The sequence below is a fragment of the Natator depressus genome, chromosome 9 (assembly GCF_965152275.1).
Source record: "Natator depressus isolate rNatDep1 chromosome 9, rNatDep2.hap1, whole genome shotgun sequence".
NCBI lineage: Eukaryota > Metazoa > Chordata > Testudines > Cheloniidae > Natator > Natator depressus.
The window spans coordinates 27059690-27082516 of NC_134242.1; the positions used below are offsets into that span (position 1 = coordinate 27059690).

Sequence of the window (22827 nt, forward strand, 5' to 3'; positions counted from 1 at the left end):
GCGAGGTGAATGTGTGAACTGAGGACCAGGTAGCAGCTCTACAGATGTCTTGGATAGGGACATGGGCCACAAAGGCAGGCGACAAGGCCTGAACCCTTGTCGACTGCGTCCTCACGATCGGTGATGAGGGAACCCCTGCTAGGTCATAGCATGTGTGGATGCACAGTGTGACCCACCGGGAAAGTCTCTGGGTGGAGATCAGTTGACCCTTCATGCGCTCGGCTGAAGCAACAAATAGTTGCGAAGACCTGCGGAACGGCTTAGTCCGATCCAGATAAAAAGCCAGTGCCCTGCGCACATCGAGCATATGGAGGCGGCCTTCCTTGTTAGAGGCATGAGGTTTGGGGCAGAGGACAGGCAGGAAGATGTCCTGGCTCATGTGGAAGGCAGAGACCACCTTTGGGAGGAATGCAGGGTGTGGGCGGAGCTGAACCTTGTCCTTGTGAAAGACCGTGGGGGGGGGGGGTCCGCAGGTCAGGGCCCTGAGCTCCGAAACCCACCGAGCTGACGTGATAGCCAAGAGGAAGGCTACCTTCCATGAAATGCGAGACCAGGAGCATGTGGCCATGGGCTCAAACAGGGGCCCCGTGAGGCGGGATAACACCAAGTTTAGATCCCACTGTGGAACGGGGGTTCTACCATATGGAAAGGACCGGTCTAGCCCCTTGAGGAAACGCGCGGTCATGGCATAGGAGAAAACCGAGCAGCCCTGGACTGGCGGATGGAACGCCGATATAGCCACCACGTGCACCCTGACGGAGGAAGGTGCCAGACCCTGAGGTCTAAGGTGAAGGAGGATAAGTCGGAGAGGGGCAGACCCTGGGGAAGTACCCCACTCACCCACCCACCTGGTGAACCTGGACCACTTTGCCAGGTAGGCTCGGCATGTGGATGGCTTCCTACTTTCTAGGAGGACACGCCTGATCCCTTCCTAACACCTTCTCTCCTCTGCATCTAGCCATTGAGCAGGCACGCTGTCAAATGGAGGGCGGCCAGCTTGGGATGGAGGCAGCAGCCCGGGTCCTGGGAAAGTAGGTCTGGGCAGAGCAGCAACAGCCGCGGAGGGGCCACCAGCAAGCTCAGGAGGGTCCTGTACCAATGCTGCCGGGACCAAGCTGGGGCGACCAGGAGGACTTGTGCCTTGTCCATTTTCACTTTCTCCAGGACCTTGCCAATGAGGGGGAATGGGGGAAAGGCGTAGAGGAATTGACCCGACCATGGCAGGATGAAGGCATCTGAGATCATGTTCCTCCCCACCCCCACCTGGAACAGAACTGGTGGCAACGCCAGTTCTGTCGGGTCACAAACAGGTCTACTTGGGGAGTGCCCCACACTTCGAAGAGCTGGTGAGTGACCTCCAAGTGGAGCGACCACTCGTGTTGGGAAGAGAAAACCCTGCTCAGGCAATCAGCCTGTGTGTTGTTGACTCCTGGTAGGTGGAAAGCCTTCAGGGAGATGTCGTGGGCTATACAAAACTCCCAGAGCCTGATGGCTTCCTGGCAGAGGGCCGAGGACCTCGCCCCACCTTGCTTGTTGATGTAAAACATCGCAGCGGTGTTGTCCGTGAGTACTCTGACCACCTTGCCATGCAGTTGTGAGCTGAAAGCCACACAGGCTAAGCGTATTGCCCTGAGCTCCCTGACATTTGTGTGAAGGGACAACTCCGAGGCGACCACATCCCTTGGGTCTGTGAGCTCCCTATGTGGGCCCCCCCAGCCCAAGTCCGACGCATCGGACACTAGGTCTAGCGGGGGGGTTGGGCCCCAGAAGGGAATCCCCTGGAGCATATTGACCAGGCAGGACCTCCATTTTAGCAAGGCGATCACAAGCGCTGGTACCGTGAGGACTTTGTCTAGCCTGTCCCAGGCCTGGGAGAACTCTGAGGCCAGCCAGAGTTGGAGGGGCCTCATCCGAAGTCTGGCGTGGCGAACCACGTATGTGCACGCCGCCATGTGGCCCAGGAGCTGCAGGCTTGCCCTGGCTGTGGTCACGGGGAACTCCGTGACCGAGGATATGAGCCCCTTCAGCGTCTGGAACCTGCCCGGGGAAGGGAGGCTGTGGCCTTGAAGGCATCCAGGAGAGCGCCTATGAATTCTGTGCGCTGCACCAGAACCAATGTCGACTTGGCCTCGTCTACTAGGAGGCCCAGGTTGGCACAAGTAGCCAAGAGCAGCTCCACATGGTCCTGCACCTGAGACCGCAAACTGCCCTTGAGCAGCCAGTCATCGAGGTAGGAAAATATCTGGACCCCTCAGCATCTTAGGTAGGCCGCCATGACCGCCATACGCTTTGTGAATACGCTGGGTGCAGTGGACAGGCCAAATGGGAGGACCGTAAACTGGTAGTGGTCCTGTCCCACCAAGAAACGAAGGAAGCGTCTGTGCCCCTCGAATATACTGATATTGAAGTATGCGTCCTGAAGGTCCAGGGCAGCATACCTATCGCCAGGGTCCAGAGAGGGTATGATACATGCCAGAGAGACCATGCGGAATTGACATTTGGCCATGAACCAAATGAGGTCTCGCAAATCCAGGATAGGCCTGAGCCCCCCTTTCGCCTTCGGGATAAGGAAGTAATGGGAGTAAAACCCTTTTCCCTGGAACTCCCTTGGAACTTTCTCCACAGCTCCCAATCTGAGGAGCTGACCCACTTCCTGCTCTAGCAGGGATACATGTGACGGGTCCCCCCTGCCGTCCCAGGGAGGGGGGGTGGGAAGGCGGGAGTGAGACAAACTGTAGCATGTAGCCCTGAGAAATGGTGTTGAGGACTCAATGGTCAGATGTTATTTCGGGACCATTCCGCAAAGAACTCATACAAGCGGTTGCTAAAGGCAAACTTTATTGGTAGGAGGGTCCTCTCAGGAGGCACCCGGGTACCCTCCTTCAACCAGTCAAAAACGCCTCTTTTCCTGCTCCTTGCCCCTCGAGGGCCCAGGCTGCGGGGCAGAGCGAGAATGCCTCTGAGGTCGCCTCTTTTGGGTCTTGGACCTCTTATAGACGGGTTCATATCTTGGTTGGGGAGCCGGGGCAGGAGTCTGAGGCTTAGGCTTGTCCTTGGCAGGCGGGACATAAAGCCCGAGGGTTTGCAGGGTAGTATGTGAGTCCTTCATGCCATGAAGTTTCACGTCTGTTTGTTCCACAAACAGGTCCTTGCCATCGAAGGGAAGATCCTGCATCACAGACTGTGCCTCCGTGGAGAGCCCCGACAGCAGTAGCCACAACACCTGTGCACGGACACCGCCGAGGCCATGGACCGAGCAGCCATGTCAGCTGCATCCGATGCTGCCTGCAGAGCAGCCTTTGTGACAGCGGCACCCTCCTCCACAAGCACCTTAAATTCCTTCCTTTCACACTCCGGAAGGGAGGGTTTGAATTTGGCCAGTGACCCCCACAAGTTAAACTCATAACGGCTAAGGAGGGCTTGGTGGTTGGCCACGCAGAGCTGGAAAGTGGACAACGAATAAAGCTTCCTAACAAACAAGTCCAGCCTTCTAGAGTCCTTATCTTGGGTGTGGGTCCTGGTTGACCATGTCTCTCCCTCGGATTTACAGACACCACCACTAGGGAGTTGGGAGCCTGGTGAGTATAAAGATACTCGTTCCCTTTCGTGGGCACAAAATATTTGCGCTTTGCCTTCTTTGATATTGGCGCAAGGGAGGCCGGCGTTTGCCAGAGGGCATTGGAAATGTTAGCCACCCCTTCATGCAGCGGTAGGCCCAGTACCGAAGACGAGGGGACATTGAGGAGTGAGTCTGAGGGTCCCGCCATCTCCTCAGCTTGGAGTTGGAGGCTCAACGCTACTTGCTTCAGTAGCTCCTGGTGTGCCCTGAAGTCCTCCTGTGGTGCGGAGGGGGATGGGGCTGCAACCTTGTCATCTGGAGCGGGGGAGGAGGCCGGTATGGAGCTCTGCACGTCGGCCGGCGCAGCAGGATCCATCCTTTGGTCGGACTCCACGTGCGGTGCCAAGGATCCATGACCCGCCGATTTATTCCTTGGAGGCCTGGATAGTGAGGCGGAGGGAACCTCAGATGCCCCTGCTACCGAACGAGCCCCTGGCTGGGCATGCAGAAGGGGCCAGGGGGTCCACTGGCACCACTGTCCCTGCCATGGGAGCCCTTGCCACTGATCGTACAACCAGCTGGTCGGGTTGGCTGGGCTGGGACGTAGGGGGCCGCGGGTGGGTCGAGGTCGGGGTTACCAACGACCTATCGGTACCATGGGAGCAATACGATCAGTGGTGCCGAGGACAACGTCTGCCACAGGACAGGGACTCCAACGTCGAGGAACACTGCCCCCTCGAGCCACTACTTCTCGAGACGCTGGCACCTAGATCCATGACGATGCGGCGCTGGCCATCCCCACCGGGAGTCATGGGCATAGTGCCTCAAGGAGAGAGAACTGGAGCGCGAATGGCAATGGCACCCGCGTGAGGAGCGGCTATGGTAGCTCCGACGAGAAAAGGAGCGCATACGGCGCCTTTGCCTGTCCCGTCGATACTCTCTGCTCAGCGTGGAGCGGTGCCTGGAACTCCAATCCGATGGCACCCGACCAGACAACCTAGTGGGTGACGAAAGTGGAGGCTGGAGACTGTGCCCTGACAGGATGCTGTGTGGGCCCAAGAGCAGTCCCTTGACTGGGATCTGCATCGGGTTGGGGTCGACTGCCTAGAGCCCAGCAGCGGCTTGCCTCTAGAGCAGGGCCCGGGTGCCGGTGGTGCCTCGGGGACCTGCAGAGTCATAATGTCTCATGCCGCCTGCAGGGCCTCCGGGGTCAAAGGCATCCGGACATCAGGAGAGGCCTGAGTCGATGCAACCAGGCTGCTCCACTCAACATGAGTCGGAGCTCTGGAGCCCGGGGGGGGAACGGGGCTGCCCAACTCAGGTCTAGCCTCTCCCCTTGCTTTTTCTTGACGCTGCTGAGAAGATGGGGCCTTTCTCTGTTTCTTAGATGGGGAGCGGTGCCAGCCACTGGAAGGTGCCAGGGGATCACTGTGCACCGAAGACAAGGTGCCCGGTGCCGAATCCGCTCGGGACACCGGGGTTGGGGCTAGTGCCGACTCCATGAGAAGGGCCCGAAGTCTAATGACTCTTTCCTTTTTGGTTCTAGGTTTAAAGGACCCGCAGATTTTACAGAGGTCGCTAATGTGGGATTGACCCAAGAAGCGGAGACAGTCGGCGTGCGGGTCACTTCTGGGCATCGAACACCTGCAAGAGTCACACGATTTAAACCCTGGGGCACAGGGCATGCTCCGGCCCAAACGCTAACTAACTGAACTGAAACTTGTTGAACACACACACACACAGGTGCCACTAACAACAAACGACAAGTTCTGGGACGAGCTGAAGCGAAGCTGAAGCAAGTAGTTCCAACACACCCTCACTGGAGGCAAGAAGGAACTGAGGGTGGGGGGAGCGCGCAGCTCCCCTTATAGCGTGCTATAGAGGTGCCACTCCAGGGGTCGCAGCAGCGCTCCCCCTACAGGTACTGTTAAGGGAAAAACTTCCACTACCGGTGCACGTGGTGAGCATGCACACCTACTGTGGAAAACACATGAGCAAGCACTCGAAAAAGAGCCCCACGCACTTTCTGCAAGTGTCCCACACAGGCCTCAGTATTTAGTCCACTCTTCCCCCTCTAGATCCTCATTTTGGGTGACCTCATCTACTCATGCAGTTTCAAAATGCCATCTTATGTTAATGATTCTCAAAATCGTCCTGCCCACTGTCTTACTCAATCCATTTATGTACCTCCTCCCCTGCATATGTCACTGTAATTCAAACTTGCATAGCCAAAGCTGAACCCCTATTTTTCAGCCCATAGCTTCTTCACTTCCCCATTCTCTGTCACTGATGCCATTCCACCCCCTTCCCCCCACCCACCCACACACACCATCCACTCCAAGGGAGGACATCTGCATTTCCCCCTCTCAACTACCCAACATGTTCATGAAGCTGCTAAGACCATCTCTCTGGCCCAATCTGACTACATCACCTCCCTCTTGATCCTCTACTTCTCCACTGCAACCAAGTTTAAACTTCAAGGCCCTGCCTAATACTTTCACTCAATACCTTCACTTATCCACATTTGCCTTGTTCACATTACCCCCAGCCCTTAAACTCTTCCAGCCTTGATGCCCCATCATTCATTTCTCCCACAACTACTTCCACATTTGTTTCGTCACACTACCTCAATACTTGAATTGCGCTTCCTCAGCTGGTTTACCAGGTCACTCCACTACCCTCATCAAACCTCTCCCTGCAGCAAAGTAACGACTCACTGGCACGGCGCCTCCTGCTGGTCATCTCGGGAATTAGCTCTCCAACCTCCAGAGCGCCCTCTGCAGGCCAGTGTCTCACCTGCCTTATGGCCCCCCGTGTCCCTCCTGGACCCCGGTGCCCCTTACCCTGGGGTTCTGCCCACCGCAGTACCCCACAGTCTGGGTCTCCCCTCCCAGGGGAACCCCCAACCCTCTAAACCCACATTGCCTCAGTGGCTACTGCCAGTCATCATCTAGCCCCCACTCACTGGGGCAGATTGCAGTGTAATGGCCACTCATCACTGGCAAGGAGGTTGGACCAGCTGCCTCTGCCTATCCTCAGGCTGCCCCTCTGCAGCCCCAGTACCTTTTGGGACTTTATCAAGGCCTGCAGCCTGGGGTTTTAACAGGCTGGAGCTCCCCAGCTCCCTTTGCCCTCCCCCAGCACTGCTCCACTTAAGGCACCTCGCTCTCAGGCAGCTAGCCATTCCCATTCCTGGGCTAGAGTGAGACTCCCTCAGCTTCTGGCCCTCAGCCCTCTTATAGGGCCAGCTGTGGCCTGACTGGGGCATGGGCCCGGCTGTGGCTGCTTCCCCCCAATCAGCCTCGCTTTTTCCCAGCTGCAGCCCTCTCCAGGGCTGCCTGAACCCCTTCAGGGCTGGAGCAGGGTAACTACCCCACTACACTCCCTAAGAGCCATTTGTTCTATGACAGCTGAAAGAAATAAAAAGATTTATTTTTACTTCTTCCATAAAAAAAATCCTTCATGTAATCAATAAGATAAGTTGGTGGCAAAGCACCACTCCAAACATCTGATTTTTTGATCTCTTCATTCTAAGGTCTTCATGGCAGGGGGTGTGTCTTCCCTGTATTTCTGTACAGTGCCTAGCACTTTTGGGGCACTCCTATAGTGTAAAATAAACACTACCATAATTTACTATTTTCATGATGAAGTTTTACAATTCATCAACCATGGAAGCAGGAAAAAAAAAATGCCAAACATGCTATGGTGGCTTCCTATCAATCAGGGATAATGCATACAGTCCTATCAATCAGGGATAACTCATACAAACATGCTACGGTGGCTTCCTATCAATGAGGGATAACGCATACAGTCCTTCATACTGAATTTTGCTTTAAATAATTGTTAGCGTGCAGACACTCTGGTGCTGTGAGCACTATAAAAAACAAGGACAGGCCACAAATGTTACATAAATGGTTAGCTAAAAATAGGAGTACAGGCATAAGCCCATGATTGAGAGCTTCTTGTTGCAAACACAGAGACAGCCTGCATCTAACAGACTGAAATCAAGACCAGATACAAGTCAGAGGCCTTCTAGCTGAGTACAGATCTACTCTCTTGAGTATGTGACTTCTACAAAGGTAAAGATGAAGTACAGCTGGTATAAGTAAACTTGCAAGGCCCATAAAGGTGCAAACAAACTGCCACCTAGTGGCTCAACTACACTTTCCTAAATTATGTACAAGGTACATGGACTAACACACAGAGACTGTGATTTACATTATACTCATGGTCACCACACACCTGTCAGTTATTAAGATGCAGGAGCTCTCTGAAAGTCAGTGTGCAGATGACAACATACATCAAAAGAGGTAATTTTTTCCACTGTTAAAAACTCAAATATCAGATAATGTTCAGTAAACACTGGAAAACAGCCCGTCAGCAATACAAGGCTCTCCCACTTCCTATTAGTCAACATACGCATCATATCAAGCAGCAAGTTACAATCCTCTGAAAACCCTATTCAGGTTCTGCTCGTTTAAGGGAACACTTTGCAATTTAACATAAGCCTAGGAGCCAAACAGGGAGGACAGGAGGGGAAAACTAAAGTCTCTCAACCAACTGGCATAAATGTGTTTATTTTCCTCCTAATTCCTCTAACCAGCTAATGCTATATAACCAACGTGCAAGTATGTTTGACTTCAACAGATTACTGTGAGAATGCCTCATAACTCCCCACCACCATATACTGGAATAAAGTTGCCATTTCAAAGCCTTCAGAAAATGGCCTGCTCTTAGGGCGACCAGGTGTCCAGTTTACAACCAGAACACCCGGTTGAAAAGGGACCCTGACGGCTCTGGTCAGCACCGCTGACTGGGCCATTAAAAGCCCGGTCAGCGGTGCTAATGCAAGCTAGCATTCCCTACCTGTCCTGGGCACCGTGCTCCGCCCTGGAAGTGGCCAGTAGGTCCAGCTCCTAGGTGGGGGGCGGGGCGCCACGGGCTCCGCGTGCTGCCCCAACCCCGAGCACCAGCTCCGCACTCCCATTGACCGGTTCCCAGCCAATGGGAGCTGGGGGGAAGTGCCTGCAGGCGAGAGCAGCGCATGCCATGGAGCCTCCTGTCCTCTCCCCCACCGCCTAGGAGCCAGACCTGCCGGCCACTTCTGGGGTGCAGCACAGAGCCAGGACAGGCAGGAAGCCTGCCTCAGCCCCACTGCACCACTGACCAGGAGCTGCCCGAGATAAGCCCACGCCCCAACCCTGAGCCTTCTCCTGTACCCCAGAGCCTGTACCCCCTGCCCAGAATCCTCACCCTCCTGCACCTCAACCCCCTGCCCCAGCCCAGAGCCCCCCCACATACCCTGAACCCCTCATCCCCATCCCCAGCCCAGAGCCCTCACCCCTCGCACACCCCAACCCCCTGCCTAAACCCACAGCCCCCTCCCACATTCCGAATCCCTCAGCCCGGAGCCCCTTTCCTGCACCCCAAAAAAACTTATCCCCAGCCCCACCCAGAGCCCTCACTCCTCTCACACTCCAACCTCCTGCCCCAGCCCGGAGCCCCCTCCCGCAACCTGAACCCCTAATTTCTGGCCCCACCCCAGAGCCCGCACTCCCATTTAGATCCCTCACCTCCACCCGCATCCCAATCCCCTGCCCCAGCCCAGTGAAAGCGAGTGAGGGTTGGGGAGAGTGAGCCACAGAGGGAAGGGGAATGTAGTGAGTGGGGCAGGGCCCTGGGGAAGGGGTGGGGCTCAGGTGTTCAGTTTTATGCCAATAGAAAGTTGGCAACCCTACCTACTCTGCAAAGGAAGGGCCAGATTTTAACAGAAAAGTTCAGCACCCAGAACTGGGGCCAAGTTTTCAAGAGATCTCAGCTCCCATTTAGACACCAAAAATAAGGGGGGGTGATTGATTTTGTTTTGAAAAGAGCTCAAGGCATTGGGTACTGAGCGCCTTTGAAAAAAATCCATCCCTAAGCATCACAAAGGTTGCTGCTCAGCACTACACTCTTCTGAATAATCTCACCCCACACATACAGCAACAAAAGGGTGCACAAGCCAATAGTTATGGACATACTTAGTAAGGGACCAAGATCACTAAAAGAAGTTACAGGGAGTCAAACAATTAATCTGAAACATATATTTCTAGGACAGGGCAAAGTGCTAATCCCTACTCACTATCTTTCTCTCACACACACACACACACACACACACACACACACACACACGTGCAATGCTCAGCCTGACCTCACATTGTGGACCTGTTTCTGCAGCATCCCTCAGCTCACAGCTCTGCCTGCCTGGGACATGCACACCAAGCAGACCTCCTCCCCTCCCCTCAGAATCATAGGAGCAGATCTGGCCATTTGGAACATCACTTCCATAACAGAGGCAGGTAAATTAGAGTTACTCTGGTGCAGAACACAGAGAGAAAGATACAAAGCAGAGGGTCAGACAGGCCAGGAGGAAGTCAGCCCAGGTGGAGAGCCAGGAGAATGTGGTGGTACAAAGAAATGCTGAGGATGTGTGAGGGGGCAAAGAGAGGCAAGAGTGAGGGTGAAAGGAGAGCAAAAGGAGACAAACAGGTGCCAGAAGAGAAAAATAATGGGAATGACAAAAAAGACCATAAGAGAAAAAGGGGGGAGGGGGGGAAGAGAGAGAGAGAGAGAGAAGCAGATACACAATAAGGATGGAGAAATTCCATTTTGCTGCCAGCAATGCCTTTTTGTAAAATACAGACAGAAGATGAGGAATCCATTCAGACCCTGGGAAACACCAGAGCAATAAGGAAGAGCCAAATAACCTGACCCATAGAAGGAAAATGAAAACAAAATATTAAATGCTAGGAGCAACAAAGGGTGTCACTTTTCTTGTAGTTTAAGAGTTTCAGACTTTTGTTGGGGAAAACTCCCAGCTTCTTCACCATGATTTAAGATTCAGAACCTTCACCAAATTCATCGTCTTGCTTTAACATTTCTTCTTCCTCTCTCTTTCCCCACCATCATTTCAGTCTGACTCCACTGCAGTAAACGCCTCCTCTTGGACCCCAGCAGAACAAAAAAATCCTTCCAACCCATCCACATACAGGAGTCTAAAATATGTAGTTTGAAGGGGATCTTGCTGTAGTTCTAAAATTACCAAACTATGTAAGGGCTACAACTGTATATTTATACACGAAACAATCACAAGAATCAAATGTGTTGAAAGTTTCTGTACCAGTATCTGCTGATCTATTTAATCCACTTTGTAATTTGATCCATATATGCTGGAACTAGGGGTGCTGGAGGTGTGGAAGCACCCAATGGTTTGAAGTGGTTTCCATCATATACAGGGTTTACAGTTTGATTCAGTGGCTCTCAGCACCCCTGACTGGATCCCAATTTTCACTTTGCTACAGGAACCTAAAGGCTTGATCCATCAAAACCTTACTCACAAGTCATACTTGCATGACATTTCAGTGGGATACTTGCATGAGTAAGGATTACAGGATACAGCTCTAAATTAATCTTAACACAACAAGGGATGACAAAGGAAGGGAGTGGAAGATCATTCAATAGGCTTAAACACTCTGAGTGAGCTCCTGTTTCCATGGAAGTCAACAGCAACACTCTCATTGGAACAGGATTTTACACCTATGTATATGCTTTGCAGTTAATTCTATTTTATTTTAATCTAATTAATTGAATATATCAGAATTTGCGGCTGGCATCCAGAATCAAGACTGTGGTGATAGAATCCCTGTTACAACACACATACATACCCTATAATCATGCTGTGAAATTATATAAATGCAGTATTTGTTATTAGGATGAAGGCAGCTTTGACAGATTCTTGGAACTGTTTGAAGTGGATAGTGCTGGACTAGCCCATTATGAGCCAAAGTTAGGTTCTGCAGACGGCTATGGGATCAATTTCACTCTTCCCATGCATGGCCTGCAGAGGTTAGTCAGCCCCAGAGGCAGATTAAGGTTTCCCAGGGCCCTGGGTCAGAGCAAGTGGGGGGCTCTTTCCCACCCCTTCCACCTGTGGTCTCGCTCCGTTCTACCCCTTCCATCTATGGGCCCGCCCACACCCCACCCCTTTCTGCCTCTTCCCTGGGAAGCAGTCCCTATGCCACCCAGTGATCCCCTCCCCATTCCGCCCTCCCTGTGACCCATTTGCTCCTTTCTCCTCCCTGCTCCCCCACCCACTGCAGCCCCAAGACTGGAGAAGCACTGTCCCTGCACCATAGCCCCAGCGCCATAGCGGGGAGTGACAGCTCCTCCAGTCCCGGGGCTGCAGCAGGGGTCCAGGTGCCACACTTCTGGAGGGGACCAAGATCAGGGCGCTGGGGCTTCTCCCACCCCACCCAGTGGGGTCGGGGCACTGGGGGCTCTCTCTGCCAGAGACAGGACTGGGACCCACGGGGGGGGGGGCTACCCCTGCCTGGGGGCGGGGCTACCCCTGCTTGGGGGCTTCTGCCAGGGTCGGGACTGCTGCGGGAGGGGTTTCTCCTGGGGACGGGGGATGCGCTTCTGGAGGAGGAGCTGCTGTGGGGGCTTCCCCCGTCCCGTGGCTTCTGCCAGGAATGGGGTCAGGGCTTCCCCCATCTCGCAGCTTCTGCCAGGGAATGGATCGGAGGGGCAAGGGAGCTATGCTCCAGTGGAGAAAGAGTATTCCTTATAAAAAAGGACTTAGGTCATATAACACTGAAGAAGTCTCTCATAACAATGAGGAACCATTTTTTCCTAACAACTAATCACCCAGTGCATGTAAACTAAACAAAGATATGAAACTTTAAGGCCAAACTTTTATAAAATTATTGCAATGAATAAAGGAATCATGAGCCTACAATTTCTGAAGTGGGTTGGGAGAACCTTAATTACCTCTTGGTTATCTTTGTTCTGGTTTGCCCAAAAAATCTTGTGATAAAGAGTCTCCATTGAATTGCTGGAATCTGATCTGTCAAAACAGTGTCGATCCAAGACCTCCAGTGTGTGCAAAACTCGGCTGATGGTGACCCCTAGATATGAAAGTTTAAAAAAAAAGTAACCAAATAGTTTACCAGAAAAATTCTTTGTTAAAACTGTTTTCACTGGATGCACGCAGCACTAACGTCTGGGTGAAATGAACACAAAAGCCATCTCCACCCCACCCCTAAAAAAGGAGGGAAATTGAATTTAATGTTTATGGTACTATGAAAGTGCTAATTTGGGTGGTGGATCTGATGACACTGGGAATTGGTCCTGCTTTGAGCAGGGGGTTGGACTAGATGACCTCCTGAGGTCCCTTCCAACCCTGATATTCTATGATTCTTTGACATGGACTCCTGTCCTCAGCCAACATGACTAAAATCAAATTAGCTTCCCCATTGGTCTCTGAAAAGCAAAAAGAATGGTCAGTCACTATCAACCGGGGCTAGATTTGAACCAATGACGTAAGACCAAACGCACTCACTCTCTTTATCAATCCTCTGAGCTACTGCAGCCCACCAAAGCTGCAGATGGTGATGTTTAGTAAGCAATAGCTGATCCAATGATGAAAGATATGGTATGCTAAATACTTTCTTGTATTCTAAAAATACATCTAGAGATTAACCAAATCCTGTCTGTTACCAGAAATCTATGCACACACAAACCCTACTATTAAAACTGCAAGTTTCTCCAGTCCTTAGGTGGTGTCCTCACTGCCCTTCTTGGAACACTCCCACCCCCAGGGATCTTTACATGCTCCCTTCTCACATCGACCAACCCTACAGTTCAGATGGGTTACATACGGTTTCCCTCAGGAGCCCAAAACCACTTAGTCCTGTGTCAGCAGGAGAGTCATGGAAAATTATCCCCTATTGACTGAAGAGGCTATTTCTGCAAATTTTCATATCCCCACTTGGTCCAAGAGCTTAGGATTCACTAAGCCCAGAACTTGAATTGTAATGATCCCTCCCGACTAATATTTATGCTAACACACCACCAATCCAAAAACGAAAAAAAATACATGGTGCCTGTTACTTTGTGTCAGTCTATCAAATCTACGCCTAAAATTAATCACAATGTGATGTAATCAAGCCCTAACACACAAATATGTAAAACCTAAGACCCACATTTTTCAACATTTACTTTGCATTTGACTTGCTTTACCTGCAGTTGATTCTTGGCACTTGTCAAAAGACCATCGCACCTCCACAGCACAACCTCGTTGTTTTATCTGCTGTTCTACTTCATAAATCTTTGTCCGAACCTAAAAAGATTATTGTTGCTTATTAGCTAGTGGCTGGGAAGCCACAATTCTCATCTCAAGCACATTTCTCTGCATGAGTAAGGTATACAACAGTGTATCGCAATTTTTCCTATATTAGGAAAAAGTACCCTCAAGCACAGAGTGTTCACCTGATTTGATTTTTTTTAAACATTATCTATACTGAAATATCTTCATTTCAGGACTTATATTCAACCCAACAATACTGTATGAGTGAAAGTTTTTCAGGCCATGAATGTCGCAACTTTACTAGCAGCTGCAACAAGTCTCCTGTTATTTGTTGTTTTGTGCCATTAAATAACATCAATTTAAATTAACTCAAGATCTTTACTTTGAAAGCATTAACAATACTGCTATTCAAATGCACAATACTTTAATCCAAACAATCCCATCATTCATAAAGATTTGCCAAACAATTTAGTACACCATAACTAATACAATTCTAAAGCTAACATGTAACTAATCCCAAACCAAGAATATAGGCATACCTAAATTTGCTAGTCTTAATGAGCATGAAATATTATGTTTTTGGAAGGTACACAGAATATAGACCTTTGCCCTGTAAAACACAAGCCTACCTGCTGATTAAATGCTGAATTTCCACCTGGCATAGGTAAACTAGATGGAGCAACTTGAAGTAAATCCAGAGGAGAGCCTGGATTAATGCTCTTACTTTCATTCGTGGAATAATTCCACACCAAGGCACTTGGGCAACAGAGAGTTACAGTCTGCAAGCGACAATGTAAAGTAGTTAGAAGTAATCTCCTTTGCAGAACATTTGCCACAGACAGGGTCACAGCTAAACACCAACAAAAGGAGATAGTCTCTTGAACTAAATCACTTCTGCCTCACAAGTGCAGTGAAAATGACTAAAAAGAGGCCTTTGCAAAACCATTTGCTTTTTAAAACATCAGTGCGGGAAATTAAATTAAAATGGTATTTTCCTTATTCATTATTAATTTGAAAATTGAATTTAAATACATACTTGCTCACTTTACATTTGTATTGCTTTCATACTGTCATCAAAGACACCACTGAAGGCTAATTTCCATCAGACACTGCCTATGAAACATGAATAACTTTTAGCAAAAAAGGTGTCATTTTTGGGTTTCGTTTACAAAGAGAAGCTATGTGTGAAAACTTAAAATTTATGTCATTAATTAAAATATGCTTTCCTATCAGATTTTAAAACACAAAGGAGCCATTCAAATGCACCTTATTTTTAAGTAAATCTACTGTTCCTGAAAGGTGCTGGATGAAGACTGATGTTCATTTATAAACCATTATAAAAATGACTATTGCTATGGTATCTAGTGCCGTACAAGGATTAAAATCCACCAGGGGAAATCATGCCCCACTGAAGTCAATAGGAGTTTTGCCATTGACTTCATCGGGCACAAGATTTCACCCATCACGAGGGTTGTTCATCATCGAGGTATAAGCAGGACCTCTTGATTGGGTTCCATTCAGCAACCTATCCTGCTCTAAATTACTTTTAGAAAGTAAGAAAATAAATTCTAAGTTGCTTCTGAGCTTGCCACTGTGTTTTCTTTTGCCTTGGTGGTTTGCAAATTTTTTTGGTGAAGGAGAGATGGATCTTAACTCATGATCTGAAAAACAGCTAGAGTAAGGTTCTTCCCAGCTTCTTTTGGGAACATGTTCCAGAGTCCTGGGTTGTGTTGTTGAGAGGATCTACCTCTTGCTCTCACAAATCCAGATCTGGACTCCAACAACAGTAACCTGCTAAACAGGTTGCCCGAGAAGTGTCATTTGAAAATAACCTGGGCATGTCCCATTGACAGCTTTGTGAATCTGTACCAAAACTCAGCACTGATCTGGTGATACAAGGAGAACCAGCGCAGGTAGCAAAGCATTATATAGTCTCTTTGAACTGTTACAGTTAGGAAATAAGCCACTGTGTTGTTTACCAGCTTTATGAATTTGTCTGTGCTAAGAGAGAAAAAGAGCACGTGGCAGTAATCCAATATGGAAGCGACAAACATTAATGGCAGGTCCTTGTCCAAGAGGAACAGGAGAAGTCTTGCTAGCTGGGAGTGGCAAAAACTCTCTTCTAGCTGCAATTTGATTTTCCTGAGTCAGTGAGGAGTCCATAGACTTTGCATTATCCTAGTACAGTCACCAGCCCTTGATGGAGGAAGAGGTACTCATGTTCCCATTTACCTTCTTCACTTAGTATTAATTGAGTGTCCCTGGTGTTCAGTTTGAGCCAGCTGGTATTCACCCAGGCTCTCAATTCCCTCAGGTGCCATGGCCTGTGAGAAAGTGATGCCTGAGAGATACATAGAGCTGCATGTCATCAGCATATTGTTGACATCACAACCCGTGTCATCAAGTAGATGTTAAACAGAAGCAGAAATAGAACTGAGCCCTGAGGTACTCTGCACGTCAGAGCTCTTAGGGAGGAGAAGCAGCTGCTCATCATAACTGAGCCTTTTTAGAAAGGAAAAAAAGTTATATTAGCCTAGTTCTATCACCTCCTGCCAGCACATGTAAATGAGTTACCTGCACCTCATGATCAATACTGTCAAAGGTTGATAAAAAAGCAAGTAGTATGAATGTCATTGTCTCACCTTGGTTCATTGCCACCGGGACTTGTCTATCAGTATGACCCACACTGTTTTGACTCTGTGCCAACCTCGAAAAATCTAGCAAATCTTCTGAGGTTAGATGCTGCCGGAGTCGGTGTACTACCACCTTGTCTTTGACCTTGCTCAGGAATGAAAGGTCTGACACCAGGCAGAAATTAACAAGAGTCACTGATGTCACGCGCTGGCTTCTTGAGGACAGGCCAGACTACCATGCATTTCAACGTGCCTAGCAGAGTGCTCTCCGAGAGAGGTTTTGATTATTTCTGCCAGCAGAGGGCTTTTGTCCACACAACAGGTACCAACATGGACAGTAGCCAGCACATGCTTCTTCCTGCTGTCCTGCTGATACCTCTCAGTCGTAACCTGGAGAAGTCACCTTTATGTTCATTGACCAGGCTCATTCAGATCTTCATCTCTTAGCTGAAATTGTCAGAAGTACCCAACCTACTGGTGGTTTTTGTGATATGGCACCTATACATTAGGAATGTGTCTGACACCACTCATTTCAAATTGACCAGTGAACAACCATGAGATGGTAACAAAAATTGTCACAGATAGATATGAAATAATGACCTTTACGTAGAAGACTTTTTATCGCATTACCAGACCCATCAATCATCAAGTCCCCAGATACATTGCAATGAGAATTGTTAGAGCCTTGAAAATATCTACCTACCTGCAGCATACAACTCAGTCCATAAACTACTGGACGATGTTGTGGGCAGGAAAAGAAATCTGAACGGGCTAGCTGTACCGGGCTCACCACAGGACCTGTTGCAGTAGGACTTGGAGCTGCTAAAGGAGGATTGTTTGGTCCAATAATCATATGAGGTGAGTGTGCAGCTACGAGGTTAGGACTATCGCTTAGCAATAAAGACAGTCGTCTGGCACAGAAATAAGCAAGGCGACGGGACAGGTAGGCTGATTGAACAAACTCTTCTGAATACTGAAAAAAATGCATAATATATTAAGCAAAACAGACTTTTCAAGGTACTCACGTTCACTACAACTCTGATATCTAACATACATAAATTAGAAGTGATCATCTAATGCATCTAGAAGATCTCTCAGACAGAAAACATTGTTGAAACACTGGTCTACAGTTCTGACTCTTTAAAAAATCTTCTGTCCTGAAAGAGCATTTTTGGCCCTGTTTTTCTATTTAGAAAACCTAATTTAAGTATTCAGTGCATGAGGAATTTCAAAGCATTAAAAATGCATATAAAACTGTAGTTTAGTCCAAATACGAAGCATCTGGAAAAAGATTTCACTACTTTTTATAGGTAGAACATTAGTACATAAGCAATTTTTACAAATATACTGAAGAGCACCAAATAAAAAAATGTTACCAGGGATATTTTAAAATATAATTGTTTTCAAAAATAACTATAGCTTTAAACCATGCTCTGTACCTGCAACATTAGCGGTAACAAGAGTTTAAGAAGTTCATCATCAGCAGGTCTGATTTTTTCCAGAACATCCAGTATCCATGTCAAATACTCATGTCTTTCAAGCATTCCCTCCTGAAAGAATTTTTTTTAAAATTGCATCAAAATTAATTGGAAGCAGCACACAAGAAGCTTTATAATTTTGTTACAAATGCTCCTTTATCATGCCACTTGGCTCTGATCTCCTGATTCAAATCAAAATGATTTTAAGACTTGATGATAAGACCCTACAACTCTCAAAGATTTTTTAAAAATTAACCTAGAAAGAAAAATATGCAAGAACTAATGCTACTGAAAGAGCCCAGTAGATGAAGAAGCAACCATGAACTGGAATGGACTATGCACACAGTTCAAATTCACCAGACTGTCTGAACCCTAACCCCTTGACAGATTCACTATCATGACCCCTGGCAGCTCTAAGCCTGACCCCTGGCACCAGAGAGACTTGTTTCTGTCTTAGTTCCCCCTTCTCAGACCTTCAGCTTGGCAGGGAGTACACACACTCCATGCAAAGCCTCCCGCTACCTTTCTTGATTTACCCCACAACAGAATTCCTTTTTACTGTTATTTTTAATAATCAGACTAGAAAGAGGTGCTTAGTGACAGGCTAGGCAAGTTGAGTGCACAGTGGACCATGCAGGAGGAGAGCAAGGCTGAACATCCAGGAGGGGAACTCCACAAAGTACATTCTCCATGGAGCAGAAAACTGATTCAGCACCAATTTGTTGTTCTTGGTTTTTGAGGTCTGATGGTGTAGTCTAGTACTCTGCAAATGGGAAATCAAGAAACCCTCAAATGCCGGGAATGGATCCCTGCATGTGACCTGGCTTTAGGCCCATACTAATTGTACAATGGTTAGTCTATACAAGAGCTATTTTCTAGTCACATCTTTTTTTAAACTTCTTATAAACCAAAATTACTTTAACTTACAACAACACAGATAGAAAGAAACAGTTACTTACTTTACAATAACAGGTTATTTGAGATGTGTTGTCCATATATATTCCACGGTTGGTGCAAATGCGCCCAATGCACCTGAGTTCAGATTCTTTTGGCCAGTAGTATGTGTTGGTGTGCAATGGTTACACACTGAGTGTCCTCGTGCATTAGGCATAGGCATAAAGAGCAGGATGGCCTCAATTATCTCTCAGTTCTTTCCCCCAATACAGAATCCAGGTGTTATCAGACTCTGTAGTATCAGGGAAGAAGGGCGGGTCATGGGACATGCATGGACAACACATCTCAAAGAAACACAGTTACTGTAGGGTAAGTAACAATATTTTCTTTGAATACTTGTTCATGCATATTCCACGGCTAGTGACTCACAAGCAGCAGCCTACATTATCAGAGGTGAGTGCTACCAGTCAACCTAAACAATGGCTACAGGTAGGCCATTGGCCTCAAGGATACTAAAGCCCCTCCTATAATTTTCTTTCTTTGACTTGGAGTTAGTATTGATTTTTCTTGGTTTACTTGCAGATCTTAGGGTTGCCAGATGTCTGGTTTTGGACCGGAATACCCGGTCGAAAAGGGACCCTGGTGGCTCCAGTCAGCACCACTGACCTGGCCGGCCCGTTAAAAATCCAGTCAGCGGTGCAGCCGGGCAAAGGCAGTCTCCCTATCTGCCTTGGCTCCGCACAGCTCCTGGAAGCAGCAGCATGTCCCCCCTCCAGCTCCTAAGTGTAGGGGCAGCTGCAGCCAATGGGAGGCTGCAGACAGGGCAGCGCACAGAGCTGCCTGGCCGCACCTCCGTGTAGGAGCGGAGGGGGGACATGTCGTTGCTTCTAGGAGCTTCCTCAGGTAAGTGCCACCCGGAGCCTGTACCCCTGACCCCCTCCCGTGCCCGAACCCCCTGCCTAAACCCTGATCCCCCATCCCCCCTCAGAATCCCCCCTCCCACCCTCCTACACCCCAAATCGCTCATCCCCAACCCCACCCCAGAGCCTACACCCCCAGCACAGAGCCCTCACCCACCCCCGCACTCCATCCCTCTGCCCCAGCCCTGATCCCCCTCCCACATTCTGAACCCCTCATTCTCAACCCAGAGCATCCTCCTACACCCCAAACTCCTCATCCCCAGCCCCACCCTAGAGCCCTCAGCCCCAGCCAGAGCCCTAACCCCCTCCTGCACCCCAACCCCCTGAGCCAACCCAGTGAAAATGAGCAAGTGAGAGAGGGTGGTCAGAGTGAGCATCAGAGGGAGGGGAGATGGAGTGAGCGGGGGCGGGGCCTCAGAATAGGCAGGGCCTCAGAGGAGGGACGGGATAGTGGCAGGGCAAGGGTGTCCGCTTTTGTGTGAGTAGAAAGTTGGCAGCCCTAGTAGATGGTATCAAGTGGAGTACCCCAGCGGTCAGTCCTGGGGCCAGTTTTGTTCAACATCTTTATTAATGATCTGGATGATGGGACAGATTGCACCCTCAGCAAGTTCGCAGATGACACTAAGATGGATATGCTGGAGGGTAGGGATAGGGTCCAAAGTGACCTAGACAAATTGCAGGATTGGGCCAAAAGAAATCTGATGAGGTTCAACAAGGCCAAGTGCAGAGTCCTGCACTTAGGAAGGAAGAATCCCATGCACCGTTACAGGCTGCAGACCGACTGGCTAAGCGGCAGTTCTGCAGAAAAGGACCTGGGGATTACAGCAGATGAGAAGCTGGATATGAGTCAGCAGTGTGCCCTTGTTTCCAAGAAGGCTAATGGTTTATTGGGCTGCATTAGCAGGAGCACTGCCAGCAGATCAAGGGAAGTGATTATTCCCCTCTATTTGGCACTGGTGAGGCCATATCGGGAGTATTGCGTCCAGTTTTGGGCCCCCCCACTACAGAAAGGATGTGGACGAATTGGAGAGATTCCAGCGGAGGGCAACGAAAATGATCATGGGGTTGGGGCACATGACTTACGAGGTGAGGCTGAGGGAACTGGGCTTGTTTAGTCTGCAGAAGAGGAGAGTGAGGGGGGATTCCAAAGAGGATGGAGCTCGGATGTTCTCAGTGGTACCAGATGACAGAACAAGGAGTAATGGTCTCAAGTTGCAGTGGGGGAAGTCTAGGTTGGATATTAGGAAACACTGTTTCACTAGGAGGGTGGTGAAGCACTGGAATGGGTTACCTAGGGAGGTGGTGGAATCTCCATTCTTAGAGCTTTTTAAGGCCCGGCTTGACAAAGCCCTGGCTGGGATGATTTAGTTGGTGTTGGTCCTGCTTTGAGCAGGGGGTTGAACTAGATGACCTCCTGAGGTCTCTTCCAACCCTAATCTTCTATGATTCTATGATCTAAGGGATGAAAAGTTGCAGTCTGTAGTATGGAGCATGAAACCTGTCAATGCAACTTTTGCCAATGAGCCAGTCATCTAAACACAAACAAAAATGAACTTGTTTCCTGAGGTAAGCCCCCACTATTGCCAGGCATTCTGTGAATACCCATTATGCTGTCAATCGGCAAAATGGGAGAACACTGTCCTGGTAGTGGGAACTGCCCACTTGTCATCTCAGATACCTTCTACAGGCAGGGTGAATCACTATATGGAAATAAGCGTCTTGGAAGTGAAAGCTATAAACAGTCATGTGGATCTAGAGTTGGAATCACCAAAATTATAGTTACCAAACTGAACTTGTACCTGAAGGGGTTCATTTGTCCCAGGTCCTGGAAAAGGTTCCAGCCCTCTTCCTTTCTGGGATTCAGAAAGTAATGAGGGTAAAAGCCCTCCCCATGCTCTTGAGGTACTTCTGCCACTGTTCTGAGATATGGCAGTGACTGCACCTCCTGGTGTAGCATGCTGTCCTGAAAAGGGGCCCTGAAAAGGGATGGGTGGGGATTGGGGCTGCACAGTGAGCAACAAAGCTCAGACACTGCAAATCTGACTTGCAGCCACAGGCAGTGAGAAGGCACTGAGAAGCAGCTGGGGTCACTCCTCCCTCATGCCCTTGGTTGGAGGTACAAGGACACTCATGGCACAGCCACAGCCCCCAACAGACACTGCTGGCCAAAAGAACCCAAACTCGAGTGCACTGGGTGCATGCGTACCAAGAATGGAATATGTATGGACAAGCACTGGAATCAAATACATGTTGAAAATGCATTTATGGAGGGCACAGGGTCTAATGGGCTGAGCAAGTGACTAATCAATTAAGGGATCAGAGAATCTAGAGCTTTAACCCTGTTCAAGCCACTGTCCAACACATGCTACCTGACCTCTTTATGCTTCATTCATACAATTTGGTCAGAAAACTAGGCTTATGGAAGAAGCACCCTCTGCTCCCACACACACATACACACACACAACCTCAAGTTACAGTTGAGCTGAATTACACTATCCTATTATGAACAAATAGCTCTTTCATTACCAAATATGAAGCTACAAGTTTGCTATCAGCAGGTTGCACCTGAATTAACATATTAATTTGCTCATTATCTGTTTCAGTGACTGAAAATGGGAAGTTTGATAATAATGTGCATTTCTTTCTAAATTAAAAGGTTTAAATCCACTTCATGCAAAATTAATCAGTGGTAAGACAAGAAAGTTGCAGCTTTGTCGAAGTGACAATAACTGTGCATACACCAGAGTCATGGGAAAGGAGACCCAAGTTTTCAAAACGGAATTCTATTTTGGATGCCTCCATTTTTGGTGTACAGCCCCAGAGACCTAGCAGTACATGATCCTCAGCAATACTGAGCACCCACAACCCCAGTAAAAGAACCACAGAATCTCTGAAAAATCAGGCCCTAGATCAGCGTTTCTCAAATGCAGCCACCAGGGGCTTTTCTTGAGGCCACACCTCCTGGACTGTGATGGGGTTGGGAGGGTGACAAAATAGAGGCCCCCTCCCCCTCCTTGTTGCTCCTGAATGCTCCGCTTTGGTGTTGGTTGCTGGGGCCACCAGCAGCAGTTGGGCTCTGTCCCCTCTGGAGACTGCTGGGGCACAATGCAGGAGCAGCAGGGAGTTGGTGAGTTCACCGCCTTCCTAGGGGCGGTGGGGCTCAGGCTTTGGGCTTCAGCCCTGGGGTGGTGGACTGGTAGGCTCTGGCAGCAGGGCT

At 49.1% G+C, this 22827-nt stretch overlaps 1 protein-coding gene across 1 annotated transcript in view; it reads right to left on the bottom strand.

The window, feature by feature from the left end:
* MED12L (mediator complex subunit 12L) overlaps positions 1-22827 on the bottom strand; it is a 328770-nt gene that overhangs the window by 256597 nt on the left and 49346 nt on the right. The window contains exons 6-10 of the mRNA XM_074963764.1: positions 17758-17868; positions 17022-17291; positions 14315-14464; positions 13619-13718; positions 12368-12504 (exon numbers count right to left, since the gene is read on the bottom strand). Of these exons, the coding sequence (XP_074819865.1) occupies positions 12368-12504; positions 13619-13718; positions 14315-14464; positions 17022-17291; positions 17758-17868 (768 nt within the window). The remainder of the gene's footprint in view (positions 1-12367; positions 12505-13618; positions 13719-14314; positions 14465-17021; positions 17292-17757; positions 17869-22827) is intronic.